Source organism: Pleurodeles waltl, chromosome 4_1 (assembly GCF_031143425.1).
Source record: "Pleurodeles waltl isolate 20211129_DDA chromosome 4_1, aPleWal1.hap1.20221129, whole genome shotgun sequence".
Taxonomy (NCBI): Eukaryota; Metazoa; Chordata; class Amphibia; order Caudata; family Salamandridae; genus Pleurodeles; species Pleurodeles waltl.
Window position 1 is genome coordinate 289,653,101 of NC_090442.1, and position 16,946 is coordinate 289,670,046.

The 16,946-nt window shown below is 43.1% G+C and overlaps 1 protein-coding gene across 1 annotated transcript in view; it reads left to right on the forward strand.

Moving 5' to 3' along the window:
- Nucleotides 1–322: 322 nt before the first annotated feature.
- POLR3B (RNA polymerase III subunit B) overlaps nucleotides 323–16,946 on the forward strand; it is a 776,005-nt gene continuing 759,381 nt past the window's right edge. Inside the window, exon 1 of the mRNA XM_069228350.1 lies at nucleotides 323–552. Coding sequence (XP_069084451.1) covers nucleotides 481–552 — 72 coding nt within the window. The 5' untranslated portion in view covers nucleotides 323–480. The remainder of the gene's footprint in view (nucleotides 553–16,946) is intronic.

A 16,946-nucleotide genomic window follows, 5' to 3' on the forward strand; every position in this document is an offset into this window, starting at 1 on the left:
AAGGGGGTGTTTTCGCCAGGGACGTTATTTTTATCACTTTTTTATAGCAGCAAAAACAACGACGAATCAACATATATACAATAACTCTATCAGTTTTAGCATTTGTATACTTTTAAAAAGTGTCCTTACATATTTTTTTTAAAAAATATTTCGATTAACAACAGTGGAACAATCATTTTAGTATATTGTTACTTTGTTAACATAGGCAAAGTGTTGCATCAGCGTCCACTTTAATTATGAAATGTATCGTGGGTGGGCCAGAGAAGCTGTATTGCAATATGGCCGCCACATTAATATGCTCCTCTGCTTCTTTCCCAGGCGTGAGATACTTTCAGTTTCAGAACAGAACATTATGTGTGGTTCTCGCTGTCCTGTTAGGGGTTGGTTTACGTGATTGACCCACGTGTTGCTCTGCGCTGTGCCTCCTGCTTAATATATGCTTCCTTGCTACCTGCTATTTGTGGATGTTTCTGTCCCAGGATGGACGCTTTAGCCGCTGAGTTCGGGAACCTGACTGCAGAGCAGATCGCAGCCCCTATAGATACTGTTGAGGTGAGAAAGAATCTGCTGTTCATCTTACGCTGGTATTGGAGTTGGTAGGGGCAATGATATGGAATTATCAATTTTCCATTTACATACCGCCCCATTGTGTCACGAATCATTCCTTAGGTATACCGTGTAACCCCACCAGCCATGTATGAACCCGTGTCACTCCAGTACGGCCTACCTTTCAGTGCAAAGCTCTTGCCTTTGTACAGGGAAAGTCTGTCTGTATTCTGGTCAGGAACAGGGTGGCATTGAAGGACTAGTCGAATGGAAGTGATGACTAAATTATGAAACAAGAAAAGGCAAGTTATGTGTCAAATATTAAGTACTCATCTGACTGAGAGGCAATTTCAAGTTCAAACATCAGACCTTAGAAACAGATGACATGTTTAAAACATACGTGCCAACATTATAGAACAGGAAAGTGGGAGGTTTTAAAAAACAGAATCAAGAGAATGCATTTCTCCCATTGAGGCACAATCGGGTCTATTCTCATGTATGGGACTTGCAAGTGTGGTGCTGCAGGATCGGATATCAAAAATGCAAATATGTTTTTTTTAAACTGCCAGGAGCAAGGATAAATCACTACAACAGGCAGAAAGAGTGTGACAAACGTTGTGCAGTAGCCTGCAGCAGCAGGTTACTGGCAGTGCGTGCTCCAAGTCTCTCGGAAGTGGGAGACTAGCCTTGAAATAGGTAGTCGCCTGCCTGAATCGGAAAGGGTTGGCATGTATGTTAACATTCTTCTTTTGAAGCATCAACCAAGTCAAGATATAGAACTGAGGGCACATTCTATATATAGACAAGATAAGGCTGGTGCTGGCACCAGCATTACTTGAGTCAACTAAGGTCTTACAATTCCACAGTAGTTTATTTATCAGGACCCCACCAGCCCTATCATGATTCTTTATAAACCAGTTTGATTACCCCAGGTTGGACTGGAACACTGATAAACAGTAAAGCAGCCTTTAGCTTTAATTGCAATATACTGTCAAAGACATACTTGAGATCAACAAATGCAGCATAAAGGGACTCCTTCCCTAATCAGCTATTTTCATCTGAGTGAATTTAATTGAAATCCTAGTCAACTGTAACAGATTTTTTCAGAACATTTGCTTGTGGAGTGGTGCTAAAATAATTGATGAGAAGAATCGTGCATACTTTTGTTTGTAATAGTCGTTCAGGCCAGTTTGGTAGTAATTTGCCCCACTATTGATGGTCCCTTCTTAAAAGTCTTAACTATCTCAGTTATTGAAAATGCAGGCATAGGGACCAAGGTATTGACCAAATGTTACCTTTTATAAAGATCGTCGGCCTCTTTTCTGCTGTATGCAGAATTTTTAACTCGTGGTCCATTTGAGCTAAGAACACTCTTTTTGTTGAAGTGTGCAAATTTAACTTATGTAGCAAATACTGCAAAATCATATTTATGACGAAAATCTCATGGCTGCAGAAAGGTATAATTCTTTCGGATTTTTCATTGCGAGCCCTTGGCAGTACAATTAGTCCCTTCTTGTGGAATTTGGGGTTGGTAATGCTTATGATGAAGAGCCCCCTTGATGGTTAAGTTTGCGAGTTTAAAACAAATGTTGGTCTAGAACTATTGTGAACTCTTTTATGTGAGTTTTCCCATGCTTTAAGTTTTTTTTGTTAATTTAGAGAGTAAAGTCACCAGTAGGTGAGTGGGACAAAATAGCATATGTAAAAGACTAAACACAAGATTATATGGTATGTTTTGGAGTAAAGACAGAACTCGGACTTGGAGCCTATGTGGGACAGCATGTAGAGAAATTTACCTACTCTGAGGGTCCGGAGTCCTTTTCTGCCATCACCCTCTGTTTCTTATTTGCTCAGATTCAGTGCTTGTTCGTTAATATCGTGAAATTAGGTAACCTTATCATTATGTTGGGACAGAAAAGTCCTTTGCATGGTAATGGACGTGCACTCCTGCCCTGAGTGCCTCATATGTACTGATGTCTTGGTCTGTAATGCTGATTTTATTGTTGTAGGCTAGCATTGATCATGCATGTGTACCATGACATAGGCCAATAGCAGTCTTTTTGGACTGGGATAGGCGCCCAAAGTACTCCCCTCATAGTGGTGAAAGGCCTCTGCCTTTACCAGGAATTAAGCAGCATGAGCGCAGTGGTGGCAGCATACTGTGTAGTGATCAGTTGGAGTGAGCAGGTGCTTGTTAACCTGCGTCACTTCAGTGAGACCTGCAGGCTCACTCATTCAAAGTACCACTGCTTTGTGCTTACCTCTCCCTTTGGCCTACATCGGGTTGTTGTGAAGTGATGCTCAGCACAGAAGTGGTGTATCTGCAGTGGGTGTGCCTGGGAAGGGATAATGCAGTACTGTCAGTGCTTGCATGGTAGATGCATGTGCTGGGTGTATGTGTGCCTGGAATGGTACAATACATGTTAGACTCTAGGTTCTTTTTTGGATGACACAGGGCTGTGTGGTGAAATGTGAGGAGAGGAGGTAGAGGAATGCCCCAAGACAGATTTGTGTATTGCTGCATTCCTGTATGTTGGTTTGGACACATTGGAAGAAGGGAGAAACAGGCTCTCTAGTACACTTAAAAGGATGTTCTTAGATTCAGAGTGGTCACAAGGAAGGGGCCGTAGCATATCTCAGGAAGGAGATGGGGCTGTGTGAAGTCCAAGGGTGCAGATATCCTCAGATAATACTCCAGACGGACATGATGATACAGCAAGATTTATTGATTAAAGAAACTCCAGGCACAATACCAGCACAGTTCCCTGTCTCTCCACCTGTTTTATTCTAAAACATTCCATTAAGAACTCTAACATCACTATAGCAACAATAACTATTAATAACAAGAAAAGAAATACTTCATAACTAGAAATACACTTTCACAGAAATAATAGTACATTATCACACACTGATAAAGGATTTATAAAGCATAAGGCTGAGTCACTGGGCTAACCTTTCGATACACATATCACAATGACTGACATCCAGGTGTGACCTTTAGTCATTCCCATTGTCTGTGTTGTGGGGCTATCGAATTTGTAGACAGTCCGGCTGTGACAGACTGCTTTCAAGAGGAAGAGTGGGCAGAGGAGAGGGCACTTCAAAATGATGCAGACCCCCAACATAAACTTCAAAGGCTTGGACTCTACAACACATTTGGTGTCTGGAGGTGGAATACAAGAAGTAGAGCTTGGGTCCCCAAAAACTGTCATCTGTCAAGCAGCCAGTAGGGGTGCGCGAAGTGAAGCCCTGAAAGACTCTTGCCTTTGACCAGGACTGGGAGCCAAGGCCTGCTAGTTTCCCAGCTGGGTCAGGGGACATCACCCAGGGAATCCAAGATCACCTGCCCTGGATCCTAGAGCACCAGCGTCTGCCTGCTTGCCAAGACCACTGTACCCTATGAAGAAGAGGAGAGCTTTGGAGGGAGTGAGGTCCAGTGAGGAAAACCTTCAAGTGGATTCCCAGTGCCAGGAATGGCTGCTGCACTGTTTGGGTTGTTGCCCGTGTGCACAACAAATTCGGCATCCCTCTGATGCCGGTGGGGGGGCTGCCGTGAAGTGAGCTGTGACTATTGCTTTGCTGATTGGGCTGTAGCTGTTGTGTAGTGAGGAGCCAGTGATCTTGTATGCCAGGATGGGCTACTGTGCAGGTATCTGCTGTGCTGATCGGGTCTGTGTCCATGTATAGCAGAGGTGAGGTGACCTTGTATGCCAGGGGGTCACTGGAACTAGTAAGAAGTGGACCTGACCTAGAGAATCACTGGAAGAGTGAGGCAGTCAGGGGATCCCCTATGCACCTACATTGGGATCAGGACCAGCCTTGGAAACCGCACATCATTGTCTCTTCATCGAGGGAAGGATTGAAAGACTTACTTTGTTGGGAGCATCCTTGAGTAATCTCCAGTTGCTGCAGGAGCGCAACTGCATGTTAGGAGCTCTGGGATCGCCGAGTGCAGTAACTCACCTGAACCAGCCGCTGGCACTCTGGTGCCCAGAGAGGGGGCATGCTTAGGAACTCCGGAGGCTCCGATCCAACAAGTGTGTGTAAAAATAATTTCAGGGCAATTCAACCATTGGGGAACTTGCTTGCTAGATAACGCTTTTCACACCCATTTCTGTCACTAAGTGGAAGGAGGCTGAAAGCACAAAAAATAGTAAAAATAGGGTATGTCCCAGTAAAATGTCAAAATTGTGTTGAAAAATGTGGTTTTCTGATTCAAGTCTGCCTGTTTCTGAAAGCTTGGGAAGATGGTGATTTTAGCACCGCAAACCCTTTGTTGATGCCTTTTTCAGGGGTAAAAACACAAACTTTCTTCTGCAGCCCTTTCTTTTCCTATTTTTTTTACTTTTATTTTTTAATGAAATTTTCGCTGTATTTTGGCTAATTTGGGTACCTCTAGAATCCCTCAGATGTTTGATAAAAAGGATGCAAATTTATCGTTGGTAGCTTATGTGGGCAAAAAGTTACGATGGCTTAAGAGTGAACTGCCCAAATAGCCAAACAAAGGCATGGCGCCTGAGGGGGAAAATGCCTGGTGGCGAAGGGATTAAAGATTGCCTTTCGTTGTTGTCATGAACGTTTCCTTTTTAGTACACTGCACAACATGGGCATCCTTGTGCCTACTGTTATGGCTGAGATATAACAATGAGGCTACAAGCTCCTTAAAAGAAATAGAAGCTCCTCTATTTCTTAAAGCCCAGCTGAAACTGAGAAATGTACCTCCAGAATTCCATGCACTGTCTCAACTCCTGTTAAAGCTCAATCTGCTGTTTCAAACGTCTTGGACTTTAATTTGCAAACTAACAATGAAAATGAAAGACAAAATCAGCATCTCATCGGTAGGCAAAATAGATGAGGGTTAATAACCAAAATCACCTTTAATGGCGTTACCTGAATTTTGTATACAAGCTTCCTGGCCAAAATCTGCTAAAAGTCCTTCCAGTTTGTTTTTTAGACATGAGCAGGTAAAAGTCATGTGCAATATATCAGTTGCATAACTTGCCCATTTTGAGCTTTCCTTCATAATTGAAGGAACTTTGTTCAGCTTATCAGGACAAATTGTGGAGTTCAGCAGAACTGAAATGTACTAATTGAATGTATTAGGGCCAATACATTTGTTTAAAAATATGTGTACACAGTAATTGGCATGAATTTATTTTGTACTATGTTTGTGAGGAGTGACCTTTCAATACCCCATGTTTAGCTTATTTGGTGCATGATAGTGTATAGTTGGATACATATGGTATGATTGAGTTTGAATGATTGTATGTTTAATTGTCGGTAGTGAGACCCAGGACACATGAAGATATTTTGTTTAAATCGATTGTACATCATTTATACAGTACACATTTTGAATAAACTAATCCGATTAATACTAGAAGATAAGCTGATGGTCTTGCCCATCCAGTACTTTCAAAGAGTTGAGGAAAATTTCCATGCTTCTTTTTCCATGGGTGGTGGTACAACTTAAGGTAAAAATGAAAGTGCCCACCAGTGAGTTACTGCTTCTTTGTTTCCTCCTTCCCTTATTTATTTATTAAGATTCTTCTTCAGTACGAAATAAGCTTATTTCCTAATTTGTGCCTAGCTGTAGCCATGGCCATCCTTTCTTCTACTTTAACTCTTGCTACTGAGGATCATCCTCTAACTGTTCCCTGCAATGGATGGCTCCTCCCTTTATGTGTACATCCTTCTGTTTCGAGGATGACACTATTGGCAAGAGCTGGCTTCCAGTTCGCTTATCTCTTGTGGTAACCGCGCATGTGCAGGTTGTAGACTGTCCTCTTGGAATGTGCAGTGCTTGAGCTTGCAGAACTTCTCTATAGAGACTGCGTAGCCTGTTGCTTTTAGAGTTACAGGGGCAGCACAACCCCTGACAGCCTCATGTTATCTTGCCAAGCAGGTGAACTCAAGACTTCCATCTCTGCTATATGGCAGAATCTAATTTAGATCGGGCTTTAGACAGTTTGGGGGGTATTTCTTTATTAGTAGCATTTTTGCTATCAATCAAAATTCACAAACTTGTCTTTCACAGTTGTACATTAATAACTGCTATAGAGGGAGCGAGGTAAATACACTGTTATGCACTAAGGTTTTTACCTCTCCAGTAGATTCTGCAAAATTTAATATACACGCTGTTCACCGTGCCTAACTAGCTCGAAATCCTTTTGGCGGGGGTATTCCCATGGGAAATGAAAGGGGATAGAAAACAAAAGAAAATAAGCACTCATTATACATAAAGTGTTTGGGGGGCGGGTCACTGTTCATATGAATTATGCCCCAAAACAGAGGTTTGATCCAAGAGATGATAAATAATTTGTCCAGGAGATGCAGCCTCTGCCGTTTCATGCATCTTGTTTGTGTGGGAAAGGGGGACGCCTTGTCTCTGTTGTCTAAGAATAGCCATTATAGCCGCCAGACTGCCTCAAACCACCACTATGACTCCGCTTGCACTAGATCAGGTTTCAGGGTTTAACACTTTTGCTACTATGCCGACCCCCACCCACCAAGTGCTAAGATTATTTTTTTGGGCTATTTAAGGTAGTTTGGGCTTGGACCTCCGTAACTTTTGTTTTCCACATAAGCTTTCCATGCCAAAATTGTCTCTTTTTTCCAACTTCCTGGGGATTCTAAAGGTACCCTGGGTATGTGGATTTCTCTGAAGGGCAACATTGGTGTAACAAAGGCCCCTCAGCTCAAGGGGCATCTATAGCACAGTGCTGTGGTCTGTGAGCTCCTGCATGAGTTCGGAGAGGGGGGCCCCTCCCTGTACTGTGCAGGGGAGCCCCCTCAAGTTTCCTTACGCCACTGGAGGGCACTGAGAAATTATGCAAAATATAGCTAAACTTTGTTTTTTTGGGGAAAAATGTTTTGATGTTTTACTGGGAGGTAGCCTATTTTTAGATCGATAGCCAAGCGCTTTGACCTGTTGTAAGAATCGTGGGCTTTTAACCACACCCACTGCACACCCATCACTTTCACTCGTTCCTGAATGTGCCTTTCAAAAATCCTTTATCATTGGTAAATGTTTATGTTTGTCCCTCCTTGGGGCGGTGTGTTTCCGCTTTGCAGACTGCTTCTGTTACATGGATAATTGCACAGTTGTCGATACGTTTGACTGCAAGCGAGCTTCTTTTTCCTTCTATGTCTCTCCTTCACGCTCATACTCGTGGCAGCCATGGCGCTATGAATCGGCTCGCTTATGTCAACTGTTTTACTTTCCATTTTCAATTTTAAGTGTACAATGCTAATAGCTCCAACTCGGGCAAATGCAAGACCCAAATGCTTGTTCCTTATTTTTTGTGCATTCAACCCATTTCCAGTTTGTGGTGGAAACTGGTGTGAAACCCATAGTGGATCCCGAAAAGCTACACAAACTAAGTTCTGAATTCAGCAAGGGGTCATTTGTTTAGATCCTCCAAGTTTTTCCCAAAGAAATCAAGTGTTGAAATTAAAAAAAAAATATACATTGAAAAGAAGTAGGAAAATAAATGTGCATTTGTGACAACGTTTTCATTTGTAACCTCTCATCATTTTGGTCGACTTACAAAAGCTAAATACCATTACACCTGCTAGACCCTTCTGATTGTGGAGATAGATAGGGTTTGTGGGTTTTCCACAGTTTTAAAGTACACAAAGCAAATAACTGAGCTGCACGTTGCAATGGTTTATCATTGTGTACCCAGTATAGAGAAATTCATTTGGTAAAATATAAATAATGAAAAATAGATATCAAGGAAACCTGTGTATTTCTGAAATGGGCACACGATATGGAGTTCAGAAGCATGAGTTATTTGCACATTTTTGATTTTGTGAGTACCCATACAAAGCATGTAAATTAGAAGGCATTCCTCAAAATTATTCTTTCTTACCCATTATCTTACATTTGGAAGGTGCAAATTCAGAGAAATACAATTGGTAATAACACTTGTTCTAACATTCTGTGTTCCCCAAAGTCTCTTGATCAAAATGTTACCTCACTTATGCGGATAGACCTAGTGCTCACAGTAGGAAACGGCCCGAAATGCAACATGGAAACATCACATTTTTCCGCCCAAAACTGACCTGCTTTTTCTTGGGGGAATCCAGGATGGGGTGACTTGCTTGGCTCACACCAGGGTGTTTTACCCAGAATTCCTTTCACACCTCAAACTTTGACTAAAAAAACATATTTTTCTCACATTTTTGTGATGGAAAGTTCTGGACTCTGCAGAGAGCCACAAAATGCATTCTCCTAAGTTTTCTGATAAAAAAAAAAAGGTACCCAATTTTTGTGCTTAGGCCTACTGCCTGCAACACGAAACAGCCCAAAGCGCAACATTGATACATCAAATTTTGCCAAAGCTGACTCATTTGTTTTTTCTAAAGTGGGTAGCTGTAGTTTTTGGGCCCAAACTCAGCTGGCACCTAAGGAAACCTAGCAAACCTCTACATTTTTTTAAAACTAGACACCTTGGGGAATCCAGGATGGGTTAACTTACATGGATCCCATAAGGGTTTTTTACCCACATTGCCTTGCAAACCTTAAATGTTGCTTGAAATAACACATTTTCTTGACATTTCTGTGATAGAAACTTTTGGAATCTGCAGGAATCCACAAAATTCCTACCACCCAGCATTACCGCCCCTGTGCTGATAAACCCGCTGTGCCACTTGTGTGGCTTGGCCTAGCCCCGGTGACATGAACAGATCAAACCAAGGACAATAGGAGCCTGTGGGGACACCTGTTGACCTCGTTGTATCTGTTCTGTTCCTGCAGATTCCGGAAGTTGCAATCACAGAAATGTGAGGAAAAATGTGTGTTTTTATTCAGCATTCGAGGTTTGCAGGGCATTGTGAGCAAGAAAATGGTGTGGGATGCATGCGAAGCACACCACCCTGGACTCCCCAGATGTCTAGTTTTCAGAACTGTCTGGGTCTGGTAGGTTTTTCCAGGTGGCAGCTTACCCAAGCCCAAAATGTGCAGCTGTTCACCACTGTAAGTAGTGGGATGATACTGGGAGTTAACCAAACTCTCCTGGTCCATATGTAAAAACAGCACCCAAATGAATCAGACATCCTCTTGCTTGCAATTCGGATGAGATGCTTTACTCCACAGGAGAGCAGAAAGACTGTTGCCCCATTTTTAAGTGGGTGGGAGCATGGCCATGCCCATGCTGGGCAGAGCCCACTCCTACAACTTAAACCCCCACCCCAAAAAACCCAATAATCCCTGGTGTCTAGTGGGATTTTTGCCCCAGAGGGGTATGTGGGGGTAATTGCTGCCATTTGTCCCTACTCCCCCCCCCCCCCCCGACCTCCACCATTGGGCGGGGCAGGGTTGGAAAGACTGTTTTCCTTTCTGTAGCGACTGGGGGCATGGCCATTACCCAGCTGGTCAGCCCCACCCCTACAAATACATATTCAAAAAGTAATCCCTAGTGTCTAATGGGTGTTCTGCCTCAAAGGGTGTGTAGGAAAATGGCTCCCTGGTGCAGTTACCCCCCACTTTTTGCCTGATATTGATGCTGACTTGACTGAAAAGTGTGCCGGGACCCTGCTAACCAGGCCCCAGCACCAGTGTTCTTTCACTAAAAATGTACCATTGTTTCCACAATTGGCACACACCTGGCACACAGATAAGTCCCTTGTAAAAGTTACCAGTGGTACCAAGGGCCCTGTGACCAGGGAAGGTCCCTACGGGCAGCAGCGTGTGTTGTACCACCCAAAGGGACCCCTCACCTAACACATGAACACTGCCATTGCAGATTGTGTGTGTTGGTGGGGAGAAAAAGGCAAAGTCGACATGGCATCCCCCTCCAGGATGCCATTCACACAAAATGCTGCCTGTGGCATAGGTAAGTCACCCCTCTAGCTGGCCTTATAGCCTTAGGCAGGGTGCACTATACCACAGGTGAGGGCATAGCTGCATGAGCAGTATGCCCCTACAGTGTCTAACTCAATTCATAGACATTGTAAGTACAGTGTGGCCATACTAAGTATATGGTCTGGGAGTTTGTCAAACAAGAACTCCACAGTTCCATAATGTTACACTGAATACTGGGAAGTTTGGTATCAAACTTCTCAGCACAATAAATCCACACTGATGCCAGTGTTGGATTTATTACAAAATGCACACGGAGGGCATCTTAGAAGATGCCCCTGTATTTTACCCAATCCTTCAGTGCAGGACTGACTGGTCTTTGCCAACCTGCCACTAAGATGAGTTTCTGCCCCTCTTTGAGGCCAGAAACAAAACCTGCACTGGGTGGAGGTGCTTAACACAGCCCCCTGCAGGAACTGTAACACCTAGCAGTGAGCCTCAAAGGCTCAGACTTCGTGTTACAATGCCCCAGGGCACTCCAGCTAGTGGAGATGCCCGCTCCCTGGACAGAGCCCCCACTTTTGGCGGCAAGTCCAGAGGAGTTAATGAGGAAAAAAAGGAGGAGTCACCCACCAGCCAGGACAGCCCCTAAGGTGTCCTGAGCTGAGGTGACCCCTGCATTGAAAAATCCACCGTCTTGGTTTTGGAGGATTCCCCCAATAGGAATAGGCATGTGCCCCCCTCCCCTCGGGGAGGAAGCAGAAAGAAGGTGTAGCCACCCTCCAGGACAGTAGCCATTGGCTACTGCCCCCCAGACCTAAATACACCCCTAAATTGAGTATTTAGGGGCGACCCTGAACCCAGGAAATCAGATTCCTGCAACCTACAACAAGAAGGACTGCTGACCTGAAAGCCCTGCAGAGATGATGGAGACGACAACTGACTTGGCCCCAGCCCTACCGGCCTGTCTCCAGACTCGAAGAACCTGCTCAGCAACGCATCGGACAGGGACCAGTGACCTCTGAAGCCTCAGAGGACTGCCCTGAACCCGAAGGACCAAGAAACTCCTGAGAACAGCGGCACTGTTCAAAAACAGCAACAACTTTGCAACTTTCTTAAAACTTTTAAAGACTTCACTCTTCCCACCAGAAGCGTGAGACTTCACCCTCTGCACCCGACGCCCCCGGCTCGAGCTCCAGAGAACCAACACTGCAGGGAGGACTCCCAGTTGACTGCGACCTCGTGAGTAACCTGAGACGACCCCCACCTCCCCGAATCCCCATAGCGACGCATGCAGAGAGGATCCAGAGGCTCCACCTGACCGTGACAGCCTGAAACAAGGAACCCAACGCCTGGACCAAGCACTGCACCCGCAGCCCCCAGGACCAGAAGGAACCGAACTCCAGTGCAGGAGTGACCATTAGGTGACCCTCTGCCTAGCCCAGTGGGTAGCTGGCCCGAGAAGCCCCCATGTGCCCTGCTTGCACCGCTAGAGTGACCCCCGGACCCCTCTATTGATTCCTATTGAAAACCCAATGCCTGATTTGCACACTGCACCCGGCGGCCTCTGTGCCGCTGAGGGTGTGTTTTGTGTGCCTACTTGTGTCCCCCAGTGCCCTACAAAACCCCCCTGGTCTGCCCTCTGAAGACGCAGGTACTTAACTGTTGGCAGACTGGAACCGGAGCACCCCTGTTCTTCATAGGCACCTATGTGTTTTGGGCCCTCCTTTAATCTCTTCACCTGACTGGCCCTGTGTTGCTGGTGCGGTGACTTTGGGGTTGCCTTGAACCCCCAACGGTGGGCTACCTATGCCCAGGAACTTGAACTTGTAAGTGTCTTACTTACCTGGAAAAACTAACCAATACTTACCTCCCCAGGAACTGTTGATTTTTGCACTGTTTCCACTTTTAAAATAGCTTATTGCCATTTTAACTAAAACTGTGTATGTTGCTGCTCTAATTCAAAGTTACTTACTTACCTGTGTGGAGTACATTGCATTTTATGTATTTTCTTCAAATCTTGAATCTTGTTGTTCTAAAATAAATTAAGAAAATATATTTTTCTATATAAAAACTATTGGCCTGGAATTAAGTCTTTGAGTGTGTGTTCCTCATTTATTGCCTTTGTGTGTGTACAACAAATGCTTAACACTACCCTCTGATAAGCCTACTGCTCGACCACACTACCGCAAAATAGAGCATTGGAATTATCTGATGTTGCCACTATCTTTCCTCTAAGGGGAACCCTTGTATTCTGCACACTATCTCTTACTTTGAGACAGTATATACAGAGCCAGCTTCCTACAGGGTGGGTTGGACAGAAAGACTGTTTCCTATTTTGGGGGGTGGGAGCATTGTCAAGCCAATGCTGGGCAGCCCTACACCCTACAAATGAAAAACCAAAAAAAACAAATTCCTGGTGTCTATTGGGTTTCTGCCCCCATTGGGGGCAGATCAGCCCAAAAATATGGACAATCTGCCGGGTGGGGGGGGCAGAAAATAATGGCCAGATTAATGCCCCCATAATGGGGAGCGACACTTGCCCAAGGGACTGCTCCCCCACATATATTTCTAAACATCCCTGGGGTCTGGTGGTTTTCTGCTCACCCGCCCCCCCCCCCGGGTTAGTTCATCCTAGAAATAAGATCTGTCTACCCCGGGGGGAGAAGGGGAAGAAAATGGCCAATATATATCCCCAATTATCGGGAGCATCTTTGTCAAAGGGGCGGTCACCGCAACTAAAATCCATGATGTCTAGTGGAGTGAATCCCTGCTTGGGGAGTGCCCTCCTTCTGTGATGCCCTTGTGAAGGTACCAGTGGAAAGGGGAGATCCTCTCCTTTCCAATGATGCCTTCCCTATCTGAATCAGTGCTCCTGGGCTGAGATGAACCGATTGGCTAACTTCACATGCACGCCGGTTGTCATGTTGATAACGCGTCCCTTTATGATAATTTATTACACATCAGGACTCGTTTTAGGCCAATGAATCTTTGGAACCAGTTGAGAGACTCCTTAGGACGAGATAGCTAATCAGTATGTCAATCAATACGTCAATAATGTCATCAATATTTATTACAACAATGCATTTCACTTTAGTCAGAGACATCAATTAATTCAAGACACCACCATGACCTGGTAGTCATGAATAACCACACCAGTTTAGTAGAATTGTATGAGTTTTAGTCCCTATTAGTTACAATTCTAAGAGCAAATGTGTTAATCTCAAAACCAAGAAGCAAAGTAGCATAGTCACAATATGGCAACTCTGATAAGATTTCATTAAAGCAAGAATCACAAACATCAAAACATAACACGGCGTGAACATAGATCAACTTTTAGCAGAGTATCATTAACACTTTGGTTCAACAAAGCATAAATTCAGTTGTTTGTCTATTTGCGTCAGTTTAGTGAACACCTGTCCTAACCACTGATTAGCACTGGCATGTTGGGCTTCATGCAAAACAATTTAGAACACCAATTTGGAAACCATCTAGCTATGGTCTCTGTCAAAAGTAAGCAGTTGGTACTTAGAAAGGAAAAGCAAACAAACAAATCACAATTTCATTGTCATAGTTACCCTCCAAGGTTTTAGGTCAGCACTCGGGTTCAGTCTTCGTCTTCAGGACATAAGTCAGATCTCCATCAGTCAGAATTCAGCTCCGGGGAAAAAAGGGGGACTTCCCTCCTAAGGAGGTAAAGTGTAATATGGGCAATCTAAGGAAAGGATGGTTTAAATAAAACCAAACTAAGTCACCAAACAAAGTGACAAAGTTTCTGGATAAAATCAATAGCATTCCCTACCAAATTCTAAATGGCTCCCCGTGTCATGGGTTTTTATCCCTTTTTCTTTGTACATTCCCCTAAAATTTATTTGGCCATTGGTTATACCCCACTATCTTCACCCAGTTAGAAAACAGATTATGTCATTAATCTTTCACCCCATATTAGTTTACAGACATTTTATTGGTCCATATGATTGACGTCTTCAGAGGTAGCACGTCCGGTATGATTTCATCCTTCTGTAATTCTGTGCACATCTTTTGGTCAGTAGCTCCATTGTCTTCACCGGTTTAGACGACCTTGTACATTACATTAATCTACAATGTTTCATTTTGTTTAATATTTTCTACAAGCAATGTGGATTTCATGAGAACGGATCTACTATGGTTACATTCAGCTTCTAGTTTGAAGAAAACAAGGGGTCATGTCCTTTTGCGAGTCAGCACACTGCAAGATAGGAAAATACATTTAATATGAGAGCCAAGCAGTTAAGCTTTGGCTCATGCTAATTTAAGGTCTACAAGGATTTCAGCACAAATTCAATAACGCAATCATTAATAATTATTATAAAACGTATTCTTCTATAGTAATTCATAACATTTGTCATTTTTTTAGTCCACGTATACATTGACGGCCACTCCCCGTGGTCACATTTCAAGTGCACGTTTAAGCAAAAATTCATTACTACAGTTTCTATGCGGCATTATCACACATTTATTCATAAACATTTCATGTTAATATAGATTATATAAGATACGCTCTCTCAGTCCCTCCTTTGATGACGTTTGTCATCACACAAATCTTTCCCTTTCGACCTTTCACCTTTAATTTTTCACCTTGCGCATAATGCGCATTTCAACATCTTGTCCCTTATGTGAACTTTCCCAAAATTCATTAAACATTTTCTCCCTTTCACTTTCCTCATTTCTCTTATTTCTCTTTGTCCAATTCCTTTTAATTTTGTCATTAATTTTGCATGCTCCCCATAAACCTAATAAACAGACCAGAACGATTAATAGACCCCATAGTAATTTTGCAAGAACCCCATTCCAAATATTGCTAAACCAGCTCCCTACTCTGGCAATTCCTTTTCCCACTTTCTCCCACACTCCAGGTTCCTTCAAATCTGTACTATCTCTAGTTAGGTTAGTAAGCATACCTATAATCTTTTTACTATTGTCCGGTATAAATGAGCAACCGCAGCTCTTTGCTAAAAGAATGTCTAAAGCAAGCCGATTTTGAAGAGTCATAGCTCTTTCCGCAGCAAGTTCAGTATCCATCAGGAGTATGGCCCCTGTGAAGTTTGTCAGCATGTTATCCACAATAGTAGACAACTTTCAAATCTTCATGGAGTTTAAGATAAATCCTACTGAAGGAATTATGGCTCCAAATATGTCACCAACCACAGCAGCCGCTGTCTCTCGTTTTTGTCTAACATGTTGTAATTCAGACGCTTTAGGTATTTGCTTTAAGTCATCAATCTGGTAAATCTTAGGGAAAACTTTCCCCAAATAACATGTCCCATACCATCCCTTAGGGAGACCGTAAGAAGCATTAAGTCCACAGATGTAATAAATCCCGGGGATCGCTGGATCCTGTCCATTTTAACATGAATGTCCATTTACTCTGAAACAAAAACACATGCCTGCATTCACTCGTTCCCACAAATAGTGTCATGATCAGATTTTGGCCTGTATATACAAAGTCTACCTACATATAGTGCATCTATAGCTAATTTGCCTTGCGTCTTTATTGCAGTGTAAGCATAATCATTTGCATATGTGCGTTTCTCTAGCCCTTTTTCTAATATTTCTTTCGGTGCTTTACGTCTATCATCATTGTGATCTAAGAAGCTTTTCTCTACAGGTGTTAATAAGCAAGTCAGATTGTTGCGGTGTGCATAAGCTGTCCCAAATGTAAGTGTCGGTTCAAAGAAGCCTCTATCTATTTTTATACTATGCTCCTTAGCTAATTTGTTCAGAAACTCAATCACTGGCACAAAAGAAAACACCACATCCAAATTTGAATAGAAATATTGCACATGCTCCTGGTCATAAAATCTTGTTAGTATCAAACTACAACTTATCCCGTATGTTAGTGGAAGACTATGATAGGTGACCCCCTTCTTGTACTGATGAAGGAATCTTTGTGCACACAACAGTTTCTCGCATCCATGGTTTCAACATACTCATTCAGCAAGCGATAGAAGACGTTAGTGGAGAGTTCCCCTTTTGAATTAGTTCCCTCATGCAAGTGTTTTGTATCTTGCTCAAACTTTTCCCATGGTGTTAGTGTTGTAGTTTCAGGTTTTGAAGCATTGTTAGTCGCTTTCCCACAATCACACCTACAATTATTATCGCACCCACAATACCTAATATAACACTTAACCAACCACACACTTTACCCTTCTTGCTACTACCTCTATTATGAGCCATGGTCTGTAAAGAATCAGATATCAGAATAACTCAAAGCAAACAATCAACTTGAGGACAATATAAAATACTTTTTTTTTTTCTTGATGCAAATCTTTCCTTCTCTCTCTCTCTGCGTGTATTTACAGCGCTTCACTCTCTCCAGGACCCTTTTGTCAAATCAGGTTAGCAGCTTGTCCTAATCGGGTTTCAAAGTCAATTCAGGTTATCAGTGTCACATCCAGTAATTTATAAGTCTTTTTCTCAGCTTTTCAGCTTTCAATTTCAGTTTTAACACAGTCTCTTTCTCTGATTAATTTCAGGTACCGTAGTATTGGCCTGGTACTTCTCGATCAAAACAGAATGCTAAGAATTCTTGTTGCCATTAGGATGTTGTTGCATATGC